The sequence below is a fragment of the Lissotriton helveticus genome, chromosome 1_1 (genome assembly GCF_964261635.1).
Source record: "Lissotriton helveticus chromosome 1_1, aLisHel1.1, whole genome shotgun sequence".
Lineage (NCBI taxonomy): Eukaryota > Metazoa > Chordata > Amphibia > Caudata > Salamandridae > Lissotriton > Lissotriton helveticus.
The window spans coordinates 174,329,166-174,350,883 of NC_136057.1; the positions used below are offsets into that span (position 1 = coordinate 174,329,166).

Consider the following 21,718-nt stretch of genomic DNA (forward strand, 5'->3'; position numbering starts at 1 on the left):
CTTCTAGCTCAACCTTCTCCAGTTGTTATGTTATTGTAATTTATTAAGCGCTCGAATCATCCCAGAAGGGATATCTCGGCGCACGGCAAGGGTAGGAGGACAGGCTGGAATATAAACCTAAAATAGGAAGGTCCTTAGCGCCTTCCTAAAAAGGAGATGATTTTCACAGCGACGAAGTTGCGTGGGTAGAATATTCCAGAGACAGGGGGCAAGGAATGAGAAAGATCTGCAGCCTGCCCTGGCCTTCTTAAGCCTGGGGACAATAAGAAGGGCCTTATTGCGAGATCTAAGAAATCTGAATGGAGTGTAGGGCAGAAGCTTAACTGCTAGGAAAGAAGGCCCTTGGCCGTGAAGAGCACGTTGGATTAGACAGCATAATTTACAAATAATTCTCTTTCTCACCGGAAGCCAGTGTAGAGACTGCAAGAATGGGGATGTGGCCGAGCGTGGGGGGAGGTTGCAAACAAGGCGCGCAGCAGTGTTTTGGACCACCTGAATCTTTTTTTTTTTTATTTCTTTATTTTGACTTTCAAAACAGCATGTCAAGACCGCACAGTAACAAAGGACACTTTCCGACTTTCATGACAGTACATGTTCCGTAATTACTAACAGTCTTACTTTCCAAGGTATCACAGTACAGTAGACAAGTAGCGTAATAATACTTGACAATATAATTATGTTCTCCCACAGTCGAAGCGTTTAACAAATATTATACCCTAATCACAAATAATTACAAAAAAAAAACAGCCTTCCACCTATCAGCACACTTCAAATGGTCACTCTATGGGGCGGTCATCAATGCAAAGTTGAGCCACAGGCTGACCATACCACGAGTTTGTGTACACTCAGTGCGTATCATCCCCCCCCCAACACCCCCCACTCCCTGCAGTCTCATTATCACCTCCCTTGGCAGCATTATATGCACTATACAGCGCCCAAAAGTTCTTAGGCCTATTGCGGGGAGAGAGGAGCTCGCTAAAATTCTCTGTTTGAGTAAAACAGTACAGCATATTGGATGCCGATTGGGCCTTCGTAGGCAGCAGCCCTTTTGACCAACAGATCACAACTCTGCACTTGGTTATCAGCAGCCCCATGTCCACTAACCTACGCATCCCTGTAGGTAAAGGTTTAGAGAAGCTAGCAGCGCCACGGTTTGCTCCGACTCAAGCGCACGCTCTGTAATCTGAGACATCTCTGAAAACACACCCTCCCAAAATGTTGCATCCTCTGGACAGAACCATGCCAAATACAGGAAGTCAGCCAACTGCTCATTGCAACACTCGCACCTTGATTCTTCCCTCAGGCCATACCTGCAAAGTCTTTCCGGGGTGTACTAAACTCTATTGAGATAGTTGAAGTGTATCAATCGATGTCTACCATTAAGGGAAACTCTTTTCGTGTTAGTTCAACAGTATGACCACATAGCGTCATCTATATTCTTATTCAGGTCTCTTTGCCATGCCAATGGGGGGGACCACCTGAAGTTTAGAGAGTAAATTCTCATTTATGGAGGCCAGGAGTGAGTTGCTGAAGGCGACTGATTACCAAGGCTTGAACCATTGTTTTTCTTGAGGAAAGTGGTAAGAGAGGGTAAACTCTTCTCAGCAGATGTAGCATGTGGAAGCAGGACCAAGTGGTGGCCGAAATGTGTTCTTTCATAGAAAGAGATTGGTCTAAGTGGACTTCAAGGTTTTTTTACTACCAATTTGGGTGAAGGGCCGAAGCCCAGCTCAGCTGGCCACCAATCCAGAGCCCAGAGAAGTTGAGCTTGTCCAAATAGCATAATTTCTGTTTTCGTAGGTTTGATCTGCAATCGATTTTCCAGTATTCAGGTGGCTATGGCCTTCATCCCAGAGAAAAATAAGACTTTTGATTTGGACGTATTCGAGCCAAAAGAGAAAAGTAGCTGTGTGTCGTCAGTGTATAAAATCATCTCAAATCCAAAACCTCTGACGATTTTAGCAAGGGAGGCCATATAAATAGTAAAGGTCGTAGTGCTCACACAGGAACACTGGGGTACTCCATAGTCTAGTGGCATTGTTCTAGACTTATAGGGGCCAAAGAAGATCTTGCGTCCTGCCTGTTCAGACCCCTAATACTGACTTCACCGTCCTTACTCAAGCTTTCAGGACTCTTGCTCATCTTCCAGCTTTGTGATCATGTTGGAAACCTATTTTACTGCTGGAATCTGCCAGCACTCCACATCACTGTTGAAGAATAAACTGATTCCGTACTCCCGGGATCAAGCAAATTTACCATATTGCAAGTCTCCACATCCTTCCCACAGCACTCTGAGACCACCAGAGGGAGGGTGGTTAAGAACACTCAGCTTAAAATGAGCTGGGCTTCAACCCAAGCAAATTGTATGCTTTTATGGTGCAAACAGTCCGGTGGCCGAAAGCCTTGAAGCCTAGTTCACATAGTGCTACTGGTACTTTACCAATGGCGTGCAGGACGCAATCCTGGATTGTCCTCTTGGGGGTTAAATTGGTACCAACGTTGGAACTACGACTGATGGTACAAACTTAGCATCCCAAAGTGCATCCACTAGGTTACAAAAAACTTCAAAGACCTTTATCTTTGACCTGGCTTGTGCCAACTGTCAAGATTTTAGGTTGGTCAAGTCACCCACTGTCCCAACGTGTCAATGGTTAGAAGTGGCAGGATTAGTGTTCAATCCCAATTTCATAATAGGTCATAACTGATACTGTGTAAGAGAGATGATTCATATGGTTCCACATTCTTGGTAATATTCTTCGATCAGAGAGGCACTACGGAGAGCCCTGGGGTGAAGCCCAAGGTCCTTCTTGCCCAGGAGAGGTTCTGTTTGTTCTTCACAGCAGTGTTGTTGGGACAATTTCCAGACTGGTTGTGCTGCCATCAATGTTACATCACTGAATTCATAGCTATTCTAAAAAATCAAGCATAACAAAATGAACAAGTGTCACAAATGAGCCACGCCCATTCAGCAAGTGCAGTAAGAGTGTAGTATGTAGCTGGTGTTGCATTTCGGAGCGCACTGTTACAAATATATTATTAAAGCATGATGTGGTTGCATACTGTCATTTATAGACCGCATATATTGAAAGGACCACAAAATGTGGACAAACATAAGTTTTACTGATAAAACTATGCAGTGCACAAATAGAATGTGTGGACACTGGTTTTCTGCGAATATCTGTCGTTTGCACATCACCAAGTAAAGTGCCGTGATCTGTTTCCATCCTAGTGAAATCTTGGTTTCCATCACACTTCAGAATAGGTAAAAAGTGCTTCAATTGTGCTTTCCTAACTTATTGTTTAATATGACATTTTTGTACAGTTAATTTATATTTCTTTACTTCTTATTGTGTGTTAGAAGAAAACCACTTTCTACCGCCTTTTCTTTCACACCGGCAAGATTGTCGTATAGTTCGCTTTACAAAATCCTTACAGTTTGCAGTATGAGAAAGAACGGTAAACCCGAGTTTCCATGTTGAAAAAATGAGCAGCACTTTGTCAGGAGATTAGACTGACGTTTGCCTTTGAAAGATCCGCCAATGTGACAAGATAAAAACAAAATTGAAAGTAATCTTTAATGATAATTCACCTTTGAAACTCCGGCATGGTTATTTTACGGGTCTACTCCAACTTCCAGTGCCTGTTCTCCCAGTATTCATATGTTTTTTTGTTGTTGTAGCTCATTTTTATGTTCAAGATGGTGTTTGTATGCCAGATGCAGCTGGTGAAGCTCTTGCCAGATCCCCCAAATATAAGAAACCAGCTTTGTGGTTAATGAGTACCTTTATCCCTTCCCAGTAAAGTAGCCTAAAATATGTGTTTGTATATATATATATATATATGTGTGTGTGTGTGTGTGTGTGTGTGTATGTATAGATATATATGTGTATGTATATATATATATATATATATATATATATATATATATATATATATATATATATATATATATATATATATATATATATATATATATATATATATATATACTTCCGACTCTTGCTGCGATGTAAACATAGGTACAGACACCGCTGGGGATCAGTTCTTAACTGTATTTTATTCACTTCGTCAAGTATGGCATAACATGTTTCGGCAGGCGGAACTGCCTTGTTCACATACATATATACAAACACTTATTTATACGTTATGTTTAAAGCTCATCTACCTCAATATTTGGTGCACTGAATAGTGCCTAGCTGTCTTGCATTCCAAGTTAGGGCTTAGCAGTGTCCTAATTCCAGCACATCACAAGAGGCACAGATGGCTCACACAACCCTGGTTCAGTTTCACCAGACTAGAGAGACCTCTGTAAGGAATTATCTGATGGGAATCGTATGTCCTAGATAGAGGACATGAACACTTTCCAGCTGACTCACCCATGGCTAGACCACAGCGGAGTTCAATGGCTAGACACTCATTTGAAAGTTTACCTTTGGTTTATAAAGGTGCACTACAGTTGTCCTCTTGTTATGGCACTATCTTAGGTAGATTTTCCTTTCATTTGGTCTTCGTCTTAGTCGGCAGGAAACTCGTGATTTGAGTATTGAGCTGGCTGCCACTAACTATCATACTCAAATACTCGTTACAATGATCGAATTAGGGGCTAGTGAAATGTTGGTGGTTGCAGTTCTAGAAGAGTTCAATAATGGGAAGACTGACTGAAAGAGTCTTAGGAAAGCTTGCAATAGGAGACTGTATTAATAAGTTCTTGTATGGGACCTAGGCGTTTTGTTCTCCGAAAGTGTCTTGTATTTATATGTATGTAATTTTAATCGATGTAGCATAAACTTGGCTATTTTGTAAGACAACGCTTTATAATGTAGGCTGTCAGGTTGCAATATGAATTGAAGTAGTTTTCAGAGACTGCGATGAGTCCTGTTGGCGACATGATGATCCAGTGATATGCAGATCTGGAGTTACTCACTCATGAGTTGTTACTTAGAGACGTATCCTGGGTTCATCTTTGGAGCCGATGATCGATGGAGCTTGACTGTGTTCTATTAAGATGTTGTTTAATATTCTGCATGCATAGAAGGAGATCGATTGGCATCTTGTTTTCTCATTGTTGCATGTCCTCAACCCATAGAGTGCTGATGCTGTTGGTTTGTCAAAGGCCACCATATGTCTAAATCTCTTAAAGCAAATGCTATTGATGAGTGGTATTGGTGATGGATTTGCATTTGATTTGATGAAGTCACACTTGAACATTATATTAATGTGAAGATGGGGAGGTGGAGAACCTGCGGAGATCTTGGAGTGTAAACATTACACAGTTCCATTTTTTAAGTCCTTTGATGAGGTGAGCTATTGGATGGAGGATTCTTTTCAGGGATGCAGGTGTGCATCTGTAATTCTGACGGAGAGAATATTGCCGCCATCATCAGTGAGATAGGACTGCGGCTAGTACAGCCATTTTGAATTCAGCTCCTGGCAGGAAAAATTTCACTCTGCAAAGTGTTAAAAGTGAATGCCCTGCAGTCTTGGTTTTGATTGCTGTTTGTGTTGTCAACATGGAAGTAAAGGGATTTGTTTGCTACTGATAAGTTGAGGGATGACATTTTCAGATTCATCATGACTAACCATCTTTTGCCCTGAATTTTACTGCCATTAGCCATAGGGGCAAACTTTGTTGTGTTTGGTTTGAGTTTCAGTTACAAGTTTGACATCCAGGCTTTGGATTGGTGCTAGACAGGCCTTCAGCTGCATGACTTCATGTTATCCTTTGGTACGGGTGGGACGTATCCTTCACATTTGGGGATGAATATGTCCAGATCTGTGAGTAGGACTCCAAGGAGGTCCACATACAGAAAGGATAGATCCTATGAGGGTGCGTAGCTTACTTTGATGGGTTCCAATCTGTTTGGTCCTATAAGGACTAGCTGAGCTCTGTTCTTCAGATATGAATCGCACTATAGTGGCACAGTGCCTTTGAAACGTGCTCTGTTTTTTGGGATGTTTAGTAGTGAACTCTGCTGAGAGCTGCAGAGAGGACAAGTAGGATGAGAAGAAAAAGGTCATAGTTGTTTGTTATCTCAGGGTGTTGGTCTATCACTTTGTTGTTTGATATTTCTGTGTTGTATTAAAATCAGGCTGGTAGGTGTCTGGAAGGGGCCTGCCCATCATCCCTGGTGGACAGGCCAGTGGTTATTTATCTCATGCGCATGGGTGTGTGCAACATACAAATTACGTCTCCCCTCTTCCCCCCACAATGTGGGATTACAGAGCCCATAATGAAAGGGTGAACAGCACCAGTAATAGGTCAATATTTGGCTTCTGACCTTCTATTGGATTGTGTCCTGGGGTGCACTTGTTGGGTCCTCAAACACATACTGGAGTACAGGGGGAGTCGTCATGGTACCCCTTCCACTGCCAGGACCAATGAGGCCTCTTCCATTGTGAGTGCCACTCTGCCCTTATTTGTCCAGTGGTCAATGTCCCAAGCACAGGGTCCTACTGGCCTGTAGGTCAATCATGTAGTGGCCACTGGCTGGTCTTAAAGAACAGTGTGTGGGCCTATTTTCATGGCTGTTTGTGGGCCTGTTTTTTGGTCTGCTGAGCTAAGTTTTACTGTTGATTTCCCTGATTTTAAAACAAACATTGCCGGTGGCAAGCTCAAATCCTTGCAGTCTTCCATACCTTTCAAATTAGTTACACAGTATGTCTTTAAAAGTTCAGAACTGCCCCAATTTGTAAACATAGGTCATTTTTTTAAGCCATTTAATTGACCAATAGAGGACACTTTTATTTGGGTGTACAGACCTGTTATCTGTACCAGACCGATCCTGCGCAAGCATTCTGTTTTCCCTGCTGCAGAGGAGTGTATATACTATCAGTCATCTCCACTCTGGTGTAACGCTTGGTGGGAAGAGGACTAGGCAGCTGATCTGTCTTCTCTACTGGATTAAGGTCTGAATGGTTTGTGATCAGAATGTATAGAGCATACTAATGCTATTAGCTTGCCTTCTATGACCTGTTTCCAGGTTACAAAGCTTCCTTGCAAATTGGTGCATGAAGCGTCATGTGATCACGTGGTTTAGGTGTTGAATTTTGTTTCATCTCGAAGACTTGTGATTGTGCGATGTGGAGAAGGGGCATTGATGTCTATTGGAGGCCGTCCATAAGCGTTCATGTTTGATGGAGTGGGACCAGCAAGAGTGTGACTTTAGCCTGGTGGCGGTATGGCTGGATTGGTTTACATTTACATCGGAATGCTTATGTCGATGGGATATCAATTGCTTGGAGATATGAGGTAGTTTGTGAATGTGGTGTGATTTGCTTTGTGTTGGGGGGTGGTCTGTGTGTGAGAGATACCATATCTTCTATGTTATTTTGTGTTTGTGCAGCGTCGCAGGAGATTTTACAGTTGAAGGGGTGATGTGTTGGACGACTGTAAGATATCCATATTGTGATGTGTGTGTGTGTGTGAGATCTCGCATGTAATGTGTTTAAGTTGGTTTTGACCTTCAGTTAATTTGTGTATCTGTTGGCTCCAGCTTTAGGAAGGACGTGATAGTCATTGATATATTGTCTGTGCTTTGTTAGATCGACATGAGATGATCTTTGTGGTATCCTATTTTAATGTGTGGCGTATCTTGATGGTGACTGTTGTTGGGATTTATTTACTCTGTGTCCATCATGCACGGACCAATGTTTTCTGTGTATAGTAATCTACTGTGTGGGAGATTGTTTCATAATTTTAATTATGAGAGAGTTTCCACTTTCCCATGTTAAACATTGACTAACTCCCATTTACTCGTTGGCATCCCTTTCATGTGAGTAAAGAGCAGATGAGCAGATGAACTCTAGCAGTTGACTGCTAGAGTTTGTTGAATTCCATGGCTGAAGCTGCTTGAAAAGTCTTTTGTCCTCTGCACAACTCCAGTCTAGATATAGCCTAGGTTTCTTTGAGAAACATTTTCTGCAATGGGAGAAGTGTGGCACTCAGGGGGCTTGGAGTTATAAATGCATTAACGCCTGTCATGGTGCTTGTGTGGTCCCAGTCGTAAATGCTGTCTGCTAAGGGGATCTGTGTACTAAAGTGACTATAGGGATAGCTGTGGTGGTAACCAAACTTTATAATGGTCAGTTTGGAAATGGATTTTTGCTTTGTGTGAGAAACAACCTTGCACACAACTCCTGCAATTAAGTGGAAAGAACAGAGAATAAGGGGAAGAGACACCATGGTGCGTACTAGAGGTATATCAGCCCCCACCTCTTTTAGAGGAGTAAGGCAATGTTTCTAAATGTATTATCTGAATATGGGATGCCCCTAACTATAATACAAGTGACAGGGTGCAGAGGTAAATGGTTCCAGTACTTAATTGTAGAGTCAGTGCTCTGTTCATGTGCATTTTAAATGAGACGTTGAGCATTGTAACAAATAAGAGCCTGGATGTTTCCTTACATTAAGATGTCAGTTTTGGCATTCCACGTCATCTGCTACCCAGCACTCAGAGACTGTTGCCTGACAAGCTGTATTGCAGTGAGAAACTGGAGACCTCTGTTTGAATAGAATGAATCTCAGCACACAGTCTGTTCTGTCTTCGTTCGTATGAGATAAATGCAAAGCGCTATCGACAAAGAGTCCTGCAGACATCTGAATATTTGTATCCTTTAGTTTTGTTCGATTATCGACAGTTAGCCACAGCGAATTACGGAGAAGCTGCAAGCACCTCTGATATTGAGATTTAAGTGCAGCTTGGAAGAAAGCTTGAGGTATAGGTCAGGGATGTTCAATCGTGAAGAGGTGTAGCGACATGCAAAAACCTTCAGGACAAAAAACCCTAATGGGGACTCAGGAGAACTAGAATTCTATGAACAAACTTTGTTATTGTACGTGACAGCCTATGACTTAGGTTGTGGCACAAATATCATAAAGCATTTTAAGAGGTATATCCAGTATTTTGAGAATGAGAGAGGACAGATGGAGACAAAGAGTTATCTTTTTCGTTTTTGTGTAAAATGCTAAGCTGATGAATTGATGTGTCGGGAACCATTGTTGTCTCCTATTTCTGCATCCTACACGAGCCGTGGCTTTGGAAGAACATTTGGCTTAATTCTTTGTTGAAAGTTCTTTACCTCATATCATCCTTTGCTAAATAGAGAGATGAGTTTATCACACAGTAGGGAGACTTGCTCTGTTGGATATATTTATGTAAGCAGTATCTTCAGGTCTCCTCTTTTTAAAGATTTTAGATTGACTTAAAACTTAGGAACAGTGCTTAAGCTGTGCTCTTTGCCGTTGTTGTAGACATGGCTGTGGGAGATGGGTTTGTCTTGTCCTGAACCACAGGTAAGTTTGTTAGAGAGGATGTTAGGCTAAAGCCGGGAAGCCTGGTGGCTGCTCCAAGATTCTGTAATGTCAAACTTGCTCTTATTTACCTTGTCCATGTACTTTGCAGGCCCTCAAAAGGAAGCCCGACTTGTTTCTCTCGAACAGTCTGGACATCAAGGGCGTCTTTCAGTGTGGTGAGTATGGAAACAAGTGTGCTAGTAAAATGAGATTAAACCGTTTCTGGCAACTGTGTTTGTAATGATTAACAGAGTCAACTTTCAATATAAAGTCTTATAGAGTCCTCAATATACAAATGTGACTCTATTTAATCAGTGGGATTATTAAATTGAGCTGATATCGCCACTCAGTAGTCAATGAAAACACCAAGTTAACCTAGATAATGTTACCCCATTAAAGTCATTGTGGCCATTGAGTCGTCCTTAAATGTGACTGTATTAAAGTCAAAGGTGCCATTGAGTTGACATTTTATGACTCAGAGGAAGCTCTTTGTTCCAAACTTCCCGAAATGTTTCCTTTTCCTCCCTTGGGTTTACAAGCATTGGAAAGATATTTAGTATTAGCTTCTGACCATCTTCTCTGTCATGTGAGTAACAAGGACCCCCTGACAAATTGCTAGTACAATTCCTAGGACAGGGTAATACACAATGAAAAATAAATTCCTAGGTAACTTAATTATATCAGTATGATTTCTGTATGTGATAATAATTGTCAAGGTTCAAAGGATACAAGCCAGATTCCACGGGAACGAAGAGGAATTCCCAACACCTCCAGAAAACAGAGCCAAGAATGCAACAGTTAACACACTCCTGACAACTGTTCACTAAAAGTATGGGGGGAAACCCAAGGAGTGTCCACCACTCTCCCCATACGAGGGGTTAAGCAACAGGGCGGGTGCAGATCTGGTTAGTGTAGTCAGGGCTGTAAGAAAACAGGACATGCAATAACACACTAAACACTATCCAAAGGACGACCTTTTAATACATTGACATGTGTTTTTATACAAAAAAGGTGGCTTACCCCAGGAAAGTCCACGGGCTGTCTTGAACTGGGTCCTTGCTGAAGAGTAAGGCCTGGGAAGTATGATGCCAGGTCTAAAAGAGCAGGACTCATGAAATGACACACACACTCACCAGACATACAAAAATATAAAAGGGGAAGGACTTGAGGTGCACTGGCCGGCTCTCTCGGGAGACAAATAGCGGAGCAGCAACACACTCAAGAGGAGAGGCACGCGGCCTGGGAAACGATCCCAAGCGGAGCGCTCTCTCTCAGCAGGGTAAAAAGGAAGGATGAGCCCCAGACTGCCCGTCTGGAGCAGGGCTTCTAACAAATTAAGAAAAGTCCAGGAATGACCGACCGGCCCAGCGGAATCCACAGCAAACGGTAAACAGAAACAGCCCGAGTCACAGGCAGGAGATAAATCTCTCCAAATGGATTTGAGTTTCAAAGGCGGGGCAAAAGGTTCCCTACGGGAACGGAGTGTCACTCTAAGGGCTGGAAGTAAGACGGAAAATACGGGAAACTACCCGATATCAGGAAGATGGCACAACAACTAATGAAGTAGGGTAGGTTTTATAAAAGCCGAGAGGCGACAGGAGCACAGCAGCGAACTCCGCGGGAAGGAGCCTCTCGAAACCAGGAAGTACGAAGAGGACGTGGTACCAGAACAGTAAGCCAAGCAATGGCTCCGTTCCGACGCGTCTCTTTACGTGTACAAGGGAGCGTCTAAAAAGTATCTGCAGGCAAGAGGATTTATGCGGTAGGGACCATGTGAAAAGGACACAAGGGGAAACCTGAGTACAAAAACACATGTCAAGGTCTTCTATATCGTCCAAGCCTTGAAATCCTAACAATAATAAACGCAGCGTAACAACCAGAGTATAAGAAATGCAAAGATTTAATATCAGTTATTCAATGTCCTATTGACATAATAACAATTATAAGTTAAAAACACAAATTTATTCGCATTTTAAAAGCATCATGATCTTAATTGTTTTACACATGGTTGACATAAATGGAATCACAGTTAAAAACCAAAGTGGCAGAATAGTGAATCTTCTCGCGTTTCGGCGCAGAGTACGCCTTCTGGTGTGATGCTGCTGTGGGAATGGTTCATATCAGGAATATTCAATAAGAGGTACCCATTTTAGAAGAATCAGGTATTTTTCTTGTTGACATTCCTCTTTGCCAGCCTGACGTCCAATTGCTGAAGGTCTTATTTGTAGTCTTTTATTGTTATCGTTTTTTTTTTTACCCTTTAAATTCTTCAAATCCAGGATGTGATGAGGCAAGGTTGGAGGATTCTTCCATTAACTTACTTGAGTTCTTAGTTCTTAAGAAACAGATCTTTCCTCACTAAGGTCTTTGGCTTGAAAACCCTGATATCCCAGTGGCTGCTTCAAAATTCTATTGATTGTATGTTAGGAAGTGGCTAAGCATTTGCCACTAGGTTGTGAACAAACTCATTCACCATGTCACTTGCCTAGAGACCAACCCTACTTTTCCAAGTCATTTGTATAAATTGACACATACATGGCTTACTCTGCAGCAATTGATGCTCAAAAGAAATTAGTAGAATTATTCTTTACCTTTACAATCTACTTAAAAGCATGTATCTCTGTAGGAAGCTGGGTTTCTGTTGCAGTAACCCCCCCCCCTTTTTTTTGCAAGACCACTGATGCACGTTGACTTGATGTGCCCTGGGACCCTGCCAATCAGGTTTCCAGGGCCTGTTTTCTTTCCCACAACTGTACCTTGAACCCCCAATTGGCACCTCTCTGGCCACATGTCAGTCCTTTGTAAAAGGTACCAGGGGTATCAAGAGCACTGTGGCCAGGGAAGGCCTCTAAGGGTTGCAGCACTTATTGTGCCACCCTTGGGGCCCTGTACCTTGACACAAACACTGCCATTACAGGCTGCGTGTTTTGGTGCAGAACTAAGTGTAGATTCGACATGGCATACATACATCCATGCGTGCCATGCCTACAACCCACTGCCCTGGCAATGGTCAGCCACCCCTCTAGCTGGGTGCACTATACCAGTGGTGAGGGTACAGGTGCATGAGACGAGACAGACTCTGAGCCTGCTGAGGACAAAGAAACTCGATGCGTAGAACTACCACTGCAACCCGACTGCTTTACTTACTTACCTTTTCTCTAGGAAATGTCTCAGTGTGATATCTAGGCAAATCTCACTGAGTAGAAAAAGTAATCCATAAAGTATTCTGAAAAGTAATCGAACAGTAATTTCCACTGTGTTGAGAGTATTTACAAATCTGTATTAAATACATTTTCAATCAGCTTGCTTGCATTGTTTAACCTGCCTTGAAAAGTACCATTTACACTTACCTGTACCAGGCTTGCTTGGTTCTACAAAATAAATAGAACTAAATAATATTTTTTTATACAAGCAAATTGGTCTGAGTTCAGTCTTTGAGTGTGTAACATCATTTGCTGCTTGAGTGTGTACAACAAATGCTTTACACTACCCTCTGATTAAGCTTACTGCTCTCCCACACTACTACAATAGAGGGTAAGGTGCTAGCTACTTTTACCTCTGCCTACCTTTGGGGTTCCACTGGACTCTGTGCACACTATACTATATCAATTTGGTATAGTATATACAGAGCCCGCTTACTCTGATTCATCTTCTTTCTCCTTGTCAGGAAATATGCAGCTTGTTGCAACCTTATTTCACAATGTATTAAAAAGCCATTTCAGCAAATGGTTTTATGCAAACGTGAGCTTCTGATGGATGAGTCTTTCTGCATATTCCTCACATTTTCAATATTGCAGGTGTAAGACTGAATCTGGCAACTTTTCAGTAGCTGTCTATGCTTGTAGGGGGCGCTGGCTACACTTTGGCACCGGAAGTGACGCCCCTGTGTGACCGTAGCTATAAAGCACCCCACTCCCCCACCTGTGTCCTCATGTTAGTTCTCTTTTTTCTGCACCATTGACACAAATCCAGGGCTTTACTCTCCTAAGGAAATCTCCAAACAACATGTTTATCTATTTAAGTAAATACATTATGGTGCAGTACAGCGATGTCACCCCGAAACGTTCAGGCTTCAAATCATGTAGGGACTGAAATAGATAAATGTCCATCACAAACCTACAGAACAACTGTCTCTGATGTTTCTGATAGGATCACGATGTGCCAAGGCCATAAAGGAACGGGAAGCCAAGCACTTCATGGTGGGGGCTTGAGCCGACCATCAAGCTAAGCAGAAGTTACGACCAAGGATGAGTAACATCTCCAGAGTCGTTGCTGTCATCCAAATCATTCTACAGAAAACACAAGAAGTGATGCTACGAGTAAGAGTGATGCTGCTTTTTGAATGGTAAATCGACAAGACACTTCTCTGCTCCTCTGGACTCGTCTGAACCAGAGCTTGTTGATCACCCCCCAGAGGATCAGACACCAGCTGCTCCTTACAACTCCGCGCAGATCCGAGATCCGCTACCTCCTGTGGCGCTGTCACCCAGGCCCCAGCTTAGGCCAGCAATATCCTGAAGTCCCGGCCCCTGGAACAGACCTTGCCTTATTTTTTAATGCAATGTTTGATATGTTTCACAGAGCCATGGTCCCCTCTGGAGTGCCTTCAGGCACATAGGACCTGTGGGTTACGCCTTGGGTGCAACGCCGGCGACCTGTCAACTCCCTTCTCGCCTCTCCTCTCGCTGCCTTGAATAACTGTGGTTCCAACACCCACTCTGACGACAGCCTCCATCTCGGGGCCAGTGAAACAGCCAGCGCCGTCACCCCTGAGCATTCCTGCAAGCTCTACACCATCTTAGTCATGTCAGCGTTTACCACAACCAACACCTTTGGCGTCACATTCGATGTCACTGGTGCCACAGCAGGCTCCATCAGACAAGGGCTCTGCACCGAATCTATTGCCACTATGGAATTTACTGTCCTACCCATAGGCCAAAAAGAGGGGCACAGTGTTTATAGAGGAGGATCGCTACATCTTTGACGACTCTGACCCCTTCGAGGAACCCATTCCAGCCCGGGATGATGGTGACATACAGTCTTTTACTATAAACACAGACTTCACTGCACTTAGAAATGCAAGTGGCCTTGACACTGCTCTCGAGTGGGAACTATACCCCCTAACTGGCTTTGCACATCAGAGGTTCACTCTTACCACAGTTGATCTCCAACTCCTTTCCACAGAAACCAAAGCTAACTGATTAACTGAGGTATTACCCCATACGGCTCACACTGCAGAGCCCTTATTGCCCCTAATGAACTCTTACTGAGCCCATTCTGGCTGTGTGGGAGAAGCCCATATCTTCTCCCTCCATCAATAGGGTGGTGTCCGAAAGATACAGGACGGCTTCTGGCCTCCCGGCCTTCTTATCAATGCACCAGTTTCTGGAAAGCCTTGTTCAAGCTTCCTACTTTTCCAAACTCTCCTTTTCCACTACACCCTCAGACAGAGTGATTAAAGTAATAGAGCAGTTTGCCCAAAAAGATCTTTTTGGGCTGGAAGCATGGCTCGGAAATCCCTCAATGAGACATGTCTAATAGGGCTTTATGCTAACCCTGTCTCAAACGTTCCAGAGCACCTCCAACCCCTCTTCACAGAGTTTAAGGGTGACCAGACAGCCACAAAACAAGTGAGCCAGTCGGGTATTGCAAAGTCTTCGGAACAAGCCATGGGAACGTCTATATCCATCCCTTCAAAGCTTTGCTAAGGAACTCATGACTTTCTCAAGATGTGAAGTCACTTTGAATGATCACCCGTTCAATGAATAGTGCCCCTTTGGGGAGAAAATGGATTAGGCTATTGAGGGTTTTTGTAGAGTAAGGGATCAGCAAGGTTGCTTGGACCACAAACTCAACAGTGGGACTATCAGCAATACTGAAAATTATGATGATTTTCAAGGGGATTCTCCTTTCGAGGCAGACTACAAATTCTAGACTCCCAACAGCAAGCCAGCCCACTGTATAAACAGTATTGAGGCAGATGAGGATCGGGTTTAAGCTATAGTCCACACCAGCCCCTGCAGCATCCGCCTCAAAACCTTCCGAGTTTTCAGGCCCATGTGACGCTGGTGGGGGGCAGGGTTCGCCATCACCACCTCCACTGGCGCACGGTCACATCGGACAGGTGGGTGCTACAAATTGTCCGAAGGGGCTACTCCCTCCCCTTCGAGGCGACCCCTACAGCCATGCCACCGCAGTACCACCGCGTGTCGGGGGATCACTTGCAACTTCTGCAAGAGGAAGTTACGGCCCTCTTGGCCAAGGGGGCCATCATGCGCGTTCCTGGGCCAGAAGTAGGGTGTGGTTGTTACTCCCACTACTTTCTGGTACCCAAGAAGGGCAAAGGGGGCCTCCGCCCTATCTTGGATCTAAGGAACGTCAACAGCTTGCTCCGGAAGGAGAAGTTCAAGATGCTGACACTGGCTCAGGTCTTAGCTGCCCTGGACCCAGGAGACTGGATGTTAGCGTTGGACTTGCAGGACGCTTATTTTCATATCCCCGTCCTGCCGGGCCACCGGTGCTACCTGCGGTTCACGGTAGGCCACGAGCACTTTCTGTTTACCGTGCTCACCTTCGCCTTACCAGCGCCCCACGGATGTTCACGAAAGTAATGGCGGTGGTCGCAGCTCATCTGCGCAGGTTAGGGGTTTCAGTCTTCCCCTACCTCGACGACTGGTTGTTGAAGGCGGGCTCGCCCCAGACAGTCGTCAGCCACCTCCAGACTACGGACAACCTCCTGCACCTGCTGGGGTTCTCTATCAATGTGCCGAAGTCACACCTGTGCCCCTCTCAGAAGCTCCTCTTCATCGGAGCGGTTCTGGACTCGGCACAGTTTCGGGTTTATCCTCCCGAGCAGCGGGTTCGGGATATTCAGGCTCGGATTCCGATCTTTCAACCTTTATCCCGAGTCTCGGTCAGGTTGACGCTGCGTCTTCTGGGACTGATGGCCTCCTGCATCCTTCTGGTGCATCACACCCGGTGGCGGATGCGGGCTCTGCTGTGGGACCTGAAGTTTCAGTGGGCCTAGCATCAGGGCAACCTGTCCGACCACGTCCTGATCTCGGAGGGCACTGCGAGACAGTTACAGTGGTGGCTCACGGACCGCGATTGGGTCAGCGGCAGATCCCTCTCCCTACCCCAACCGGAGCATGTAGTTGTGGCGGACGCGTCCTTCCAGGGCTGGGGCGGCCACATGGGAGAGGCGGAGATCAACCTTCTGGAGCTGCGGGTGATCCGGCTTGCACTGAAGGCATTCCTCCCCTCTGTCCGGGGGAGTGTAGTGCATGTGTTCACGGACAACACCACCGCCATGTAGTACTGCAACAAACAGGGTGGGGTCGTGGACCCTATACCAGGAGGCTCTGCGCCTCTGGCAGTGGCTGGAACATCAGGACGTGACCCTGGTGGTCCAACACCTGGCAGACTCTCTGAACGCCAGGGCGGACAAACTCAGCCGTCGGTGCATGATGGATCACGAATGGCGTCTGAACTCGGATGTGGCGCAAGGCCTCTTTCAGCAGTGGGGAGAGCCTTAGTTAGATCTATTCGCACAGAAGAGAATGCGCAATGTCATCAGTTCTGCGTGTTGGAATTTCCAAGGCGGCACTCGCTCGGAGAAGCTTTTCGTCGCAAGTGGAGTTGCAGTCTGTTGTACGCCTTTCCGCCTATACCACTTCTGCCCAGAGTGCTGAAGAAGATCAAGCGCGACCGGGCCCAAGTCATTCTTGTGGCTCCGGACTGGGCACGAAGATACTGGTATCCCGAGCTACTCAGCATGTCGGTCGATCCCCCGATTCGTTTGCCTCTTCAGGAGGACCTTATGTCGCAGCAGCAGGGGACTGTCCTCCACCCGAACTTGTCCAGTCTCCACCTTCATGCTTGGAGATTGATCGGCGACAGTTGAGGCCATTTGACTTGCCTCCTGAAGTCTGTGACGTAATTCTGGCAGCCAGGCGTCCCTCCACAAAATCAGTATACGCCTGCAGGTGGAACAAGTTTGTGGCATGGTGCACAGCAAAGGCTGTGGATCCCCTTTCTGCCCCTCTTTCAGAGGTTCTCCTCTTCCTTCTTTCTCTTGCCCAGCAGGGCTCTGCTCTGGGCACTATCAAGGGCTACCTTTCTGCCCTTTCCGCCTGATCAGCCTTCTTTGTTCAAGTCCCCAATTGTTAACAGATTTTTGAAGGTCATCACTCATATGTTTCCCCCTGTTCCTTTCGTGATGCCCCAGTGGGACTTGAATCTGGTTTTTACTTACCTGATGTGCGCTCCCTTTGAGCCACTTCTTAACTGTCGTCTTTGCCTTCTTACTCTGAAGACTGCTTTCCTGGTTGCCATCACCTCTGCCAGGAGAGTGAGTGAGCTCCAGGCCCTTTCCTCTAAACCTCCTTTCCTTTCTGTCCATCCGGCACGGTTATGTTGCGGACAAGACCCTCTTTCCTGCCCAAGGTAGTCACAGCCTTCCACATCGGGCAGTCCATCACATTGCCCACCTTCTTTCTGCCTCCGCATCCCTCTAAAGAGGAAGAGCGGCTCCATCGTCTGGACCCAAAAAGTGTGCTGTCATTCTATCTAGACCGCACACGCCAGTTCCGGGTGGATGACCAACTCTTGGTTGGTTACGTGGGCGCTAAGAAGGGGCAGGCGGTGCACAAACAGACCATCTCTTGGTGGGTTGTGTTGTACATCAAGGCATGCTACTCTTTGGCTAAAAAGGAGCCTCCTGTTGGGCTGAGGGCCCATTCCACTCTGGCCACGGCGGTTACTACTGCCCTGGGCCAGGGAGTCCCCTTGCAGGACATTTGTCAGGCAGCTACGGGGCCTCGCTGCACACGTTTGCAAGACACTACTGCCTGGACAGCCAAGTCCGGAGGGATGGCTTCTTTGGCCGTTCCGTCCTCCAGGACTTTCTGGTGTGATCATTGGTTCGCAGACCCACCACCGGGGTTGGTATTGCTGGGGTATCTATTCTGAGTTAAGGAATCTAATACTAACCTGTTTCTTTCAGATGCACAAGTTACTTACCTTCGGTAACGATATGTTCGAGGCATGTGGGCTGCTAAATTCATATCTATAGCATAGATCGCCGCCTAGTGTTGGGTCCGGATGATTGCACATTGTTGTCCTGGAAGAGTCTTCGAAGTATCACGAGATAGGTGGCTCCTCCCCTGGACTACAGTGTGCATGGGCATCGACTCCATCCCCAGATTGTTTTTTTCCACCATTGGGTTCGGATGTGATTTCGACGTCTCCTGTTCGGAATCGTAATAGAACTTTTGAAAGGCCAAAAGGACTTCTTTGCACCGTCGGTATTGTTCGCGTTCGGTCCCGTATTTCTTCCAACTCGTTGAATTGGATATCCGGGGGGTCGTGTGACTCTTCGGTGATCGCGGCCCAGTCGACGCAGCAAGACCTTAGACGACGGCATGGAACGGAGCCCGTTCAAGAAGTGTCCCGTGTGCGGATCGAAGTACCCGCACATCGACGTCCATCCTGTGTGCAACAAGTGCCTGTCGCCGGACCACGACGAGGCCAGCTGTATGGCCTGTTCAAAATTTCGATCGAAGAAGACGATCAAGCTTCGGCGCGTGGCGCGCCTCGAGGCCCAGCGATCGGCTCCGGCACCGGTAGACATCTTCGACGACCCCGCATCAGACGAGCAAGTGCGTCACCTGCAGATTTCACCTACACCGGTGGAGGTCGAGTCCGACTACGGAGCGGACGTCCGAAGCCAGGAAATAGAGGAAATCGTCGAGAAGGTAGGGAACGACGAAGAAGCATATGGGGCCACGGAAGATAGCTCGGAGGAAGAGCTATGCCCCGTTCGTACTCTTACAAAGGCTCAGGTCACGGGATCGCCACACGGCCTTACCCACGACCTTGCACCTCGATCCACGGCCCAGCCTTCCGGCCCGGCTAAGGACACCTCCGCGGAGCCGCCATTATCACAATCGAAACCGAAACTGAAACCCTCGGTATCGACGCAAAAGAAGATGGCCGAGACGCCATCGAAACCGGAGACGTCTGCTCCAGCATCGACGCCGTCGTCTTCGGAGGCCTCCAAGACCATGAAAGCTGTCGACCAGGCAAAGGTGCCGAAGGTGGTCAAGGAGCCAAGCTCGAAGAAGGCTGTCGAGCCGGTGTCCACCAAGGCGGTCGAGCCAAAATCCAAGAAGGCTGTCGAGCCTCCATCGGGGAAGTCTGTCGAGCCGAAGACCAAGGGGCCCGTCGAGGCAAAATCAGTCAAGGGCGCAGAGCCGAGGTCTGGGGTCATGACACCAAAAGGAAAACCTGCCGATCCGAAGCCGTCGGCGTCGACGTCTGCGGCCGTGGACAGTGATCGAAGCGCACCGGTCAAGGGTGCTCCTGCGCCTCGACCAGACAAACGGAAGTCATCGACGCTCGGGTCTTCCCCTGGTGGCGGACGAGGGCATCGGTCGGGTCGACGAAACCATCCGCTTCCTTTACGAAGCAGGTCTCGGACTCCCTTAAGCGACTTAAGGACAAGGCTTTGGCATCGGAACCGAAGACTCCTTCCGCACCGAAGCCGGCTGACCCACCGACGACCGCCTCGACACCGATCCTCTACACGTTACCGCCTAAGGTGGCGCCGAAGGCCTTTGCACCGCGGTCGGTGCCCAAGGACACTGTGTCGAAGTCAACTCACCCCGATGGGACTTTGAGTCATCGACATCCTTTAATCGAAGAACGGTCGAAGCATTTCATCGATGCCAACACCGGGAAGCTCACGCTCTACAAGAGGAAAATAACTTCACAGCCTTTGGAGTCGTTTACAATTCCTCTAAAACGCAAGAAGCCTGCACCAGAAACACCAATGCTGGTTGAACAGATTCTTCCACAGCCTAGGAGGAGTGCAACACCTTCACCCACATACTCTGATGGGGATGAAGGGGAGCAGGATGAGGAGTACAATTTTCCTGCACATACAGAGCCTGATGAGCAACAGGCCTCATGGATGGACACAGGTGATCAAGGGGACCAGCAAACGGTCCATGATCCTCAGGTTTATAACGTCAAGCCGTCTCCCACTGAGGATTCTGCGGCATTTAATGCCTTGATTGAAAGGGCAGCTACAAACCATAAAGTGGAAATGCATGCTGACCCCGTGGAGGTGGACTTCCTTTTTGACACTTTCTCTACTGATGAAAAAACTGTCAAGACTCTCCCAATGTTGAAAGGGGTCCTTCAGCATGCGGCGGACATTTTCAAGGAACCCACGAGATCAACCCGAGAATAGAGAAAAAATACAGACCGGCACCTGGCGACCCAACCTACATAAGGGGCCAGTTGCCTTTGGACTCTTTGGTGGTCTCTAATGCCCGCAAGAGGGCTAACTCCCAAACAACTGGTGAAGCTCCTCCCCCCGACAAAGAGTCAAAAGTGCTGGAGGCATCTGGGAAGAGGGTTACAGCTCAGTTGGCCAACATCTGGCGCATCTCAAACACGCAGGCTCTGTTGGCCAGATACGATTGGGCACACTACGACACCCTAGAGCAGCTGTTGCAACACCTTCCAGACCAGTTTAAAGAGGGAGCTGAAATGCTTATCCAGGAGGGAAAGCTCATCTCCAACGCTGCTATAAAGTGTGCGCTAGACGTTGCGGACACGGCAGCGAGAGCTATCAACACTAGTGTAATGTTGAGGCGTCAGGCATGGCTCCGCATCTCGGGATTTAAGCCAGAGATACAGACTACTATCCTCAACCAGCCCGTTAATCCAGACAGGTTATTTGGTCCAGAAAACCACCCTGGAAAAGATCAAAAAAGATACCGAGACTGCCAAGTCCATGGGGGCTCTCCAGTCACAACAATTTAGAGGGAACACTTTTCGTCGCTCAGGCAATCGAGGTGTTAGCAGAGGGCACATGTCGCAGCAGACGCCATTCAATAAAAGTGGTGCGCAATCCTCGTACAGCAAGCAGGGCAGAGGTGGATACAGAGGAAACAGCGCCAAGGGTAGAGGCAGAGGCAACAACAGTTCCCGTTCCTCTGCCACCAACAAACAGTGACTCCCTGTCACTGCCCCCCGACCATCCAACACCTGTCGGGGGGAGACTCCAACAGTTCCTGCCAGTCTGGAAGTCCATCACCACAGACAGGTGGGTCAGGAAACTTATCCAGTTCGGCTATTGTTTGGAGCTGACATCCACTCCACCAAACATACCCCCAAGACAACGTCCTATGTCAGCAGAGCACTTGCACTTATTGCAGCAGGAGGTTCTAGTGATGCTGCAAAAAGGCGCAATAGAGCTCGTGCCAGTGGAGGAAGAAGGCACAGGGGTTTATTGTACTTCTTAATCCCAAAAAAGGACGGCTCACTCAGACCGATTCTGGACCTACGCCCCTTGAACCAGTACATTCTTTCAGAACACTTCCACATGTTAACACTGCAGCAGGTTCTTCCCTTGTT

General features: G+C 46.7%; 1 protein-coding gene across 1 annotated transcript in view; it reads left to right on the plus strand.

Moving 5' to 3' along the window:
* The window catches only part of IPO13 (importin 13), a 651,059-nt gene that overhangs the window by 539,425 nt on the left and 89,916 nt on the right, over positions 1–21,718 (plus strand). Inside the window, exon 16 of the mRNA XM_078661811.1 lies at positions 9,402–9,468. Coding sequence (XP_078517937.1) covers positions 9,402–9,468 — 67 coding nt within the window. The remainder of the gene's footprint in view (positions 1–9,401; positions 9,469–21,718) is intronic.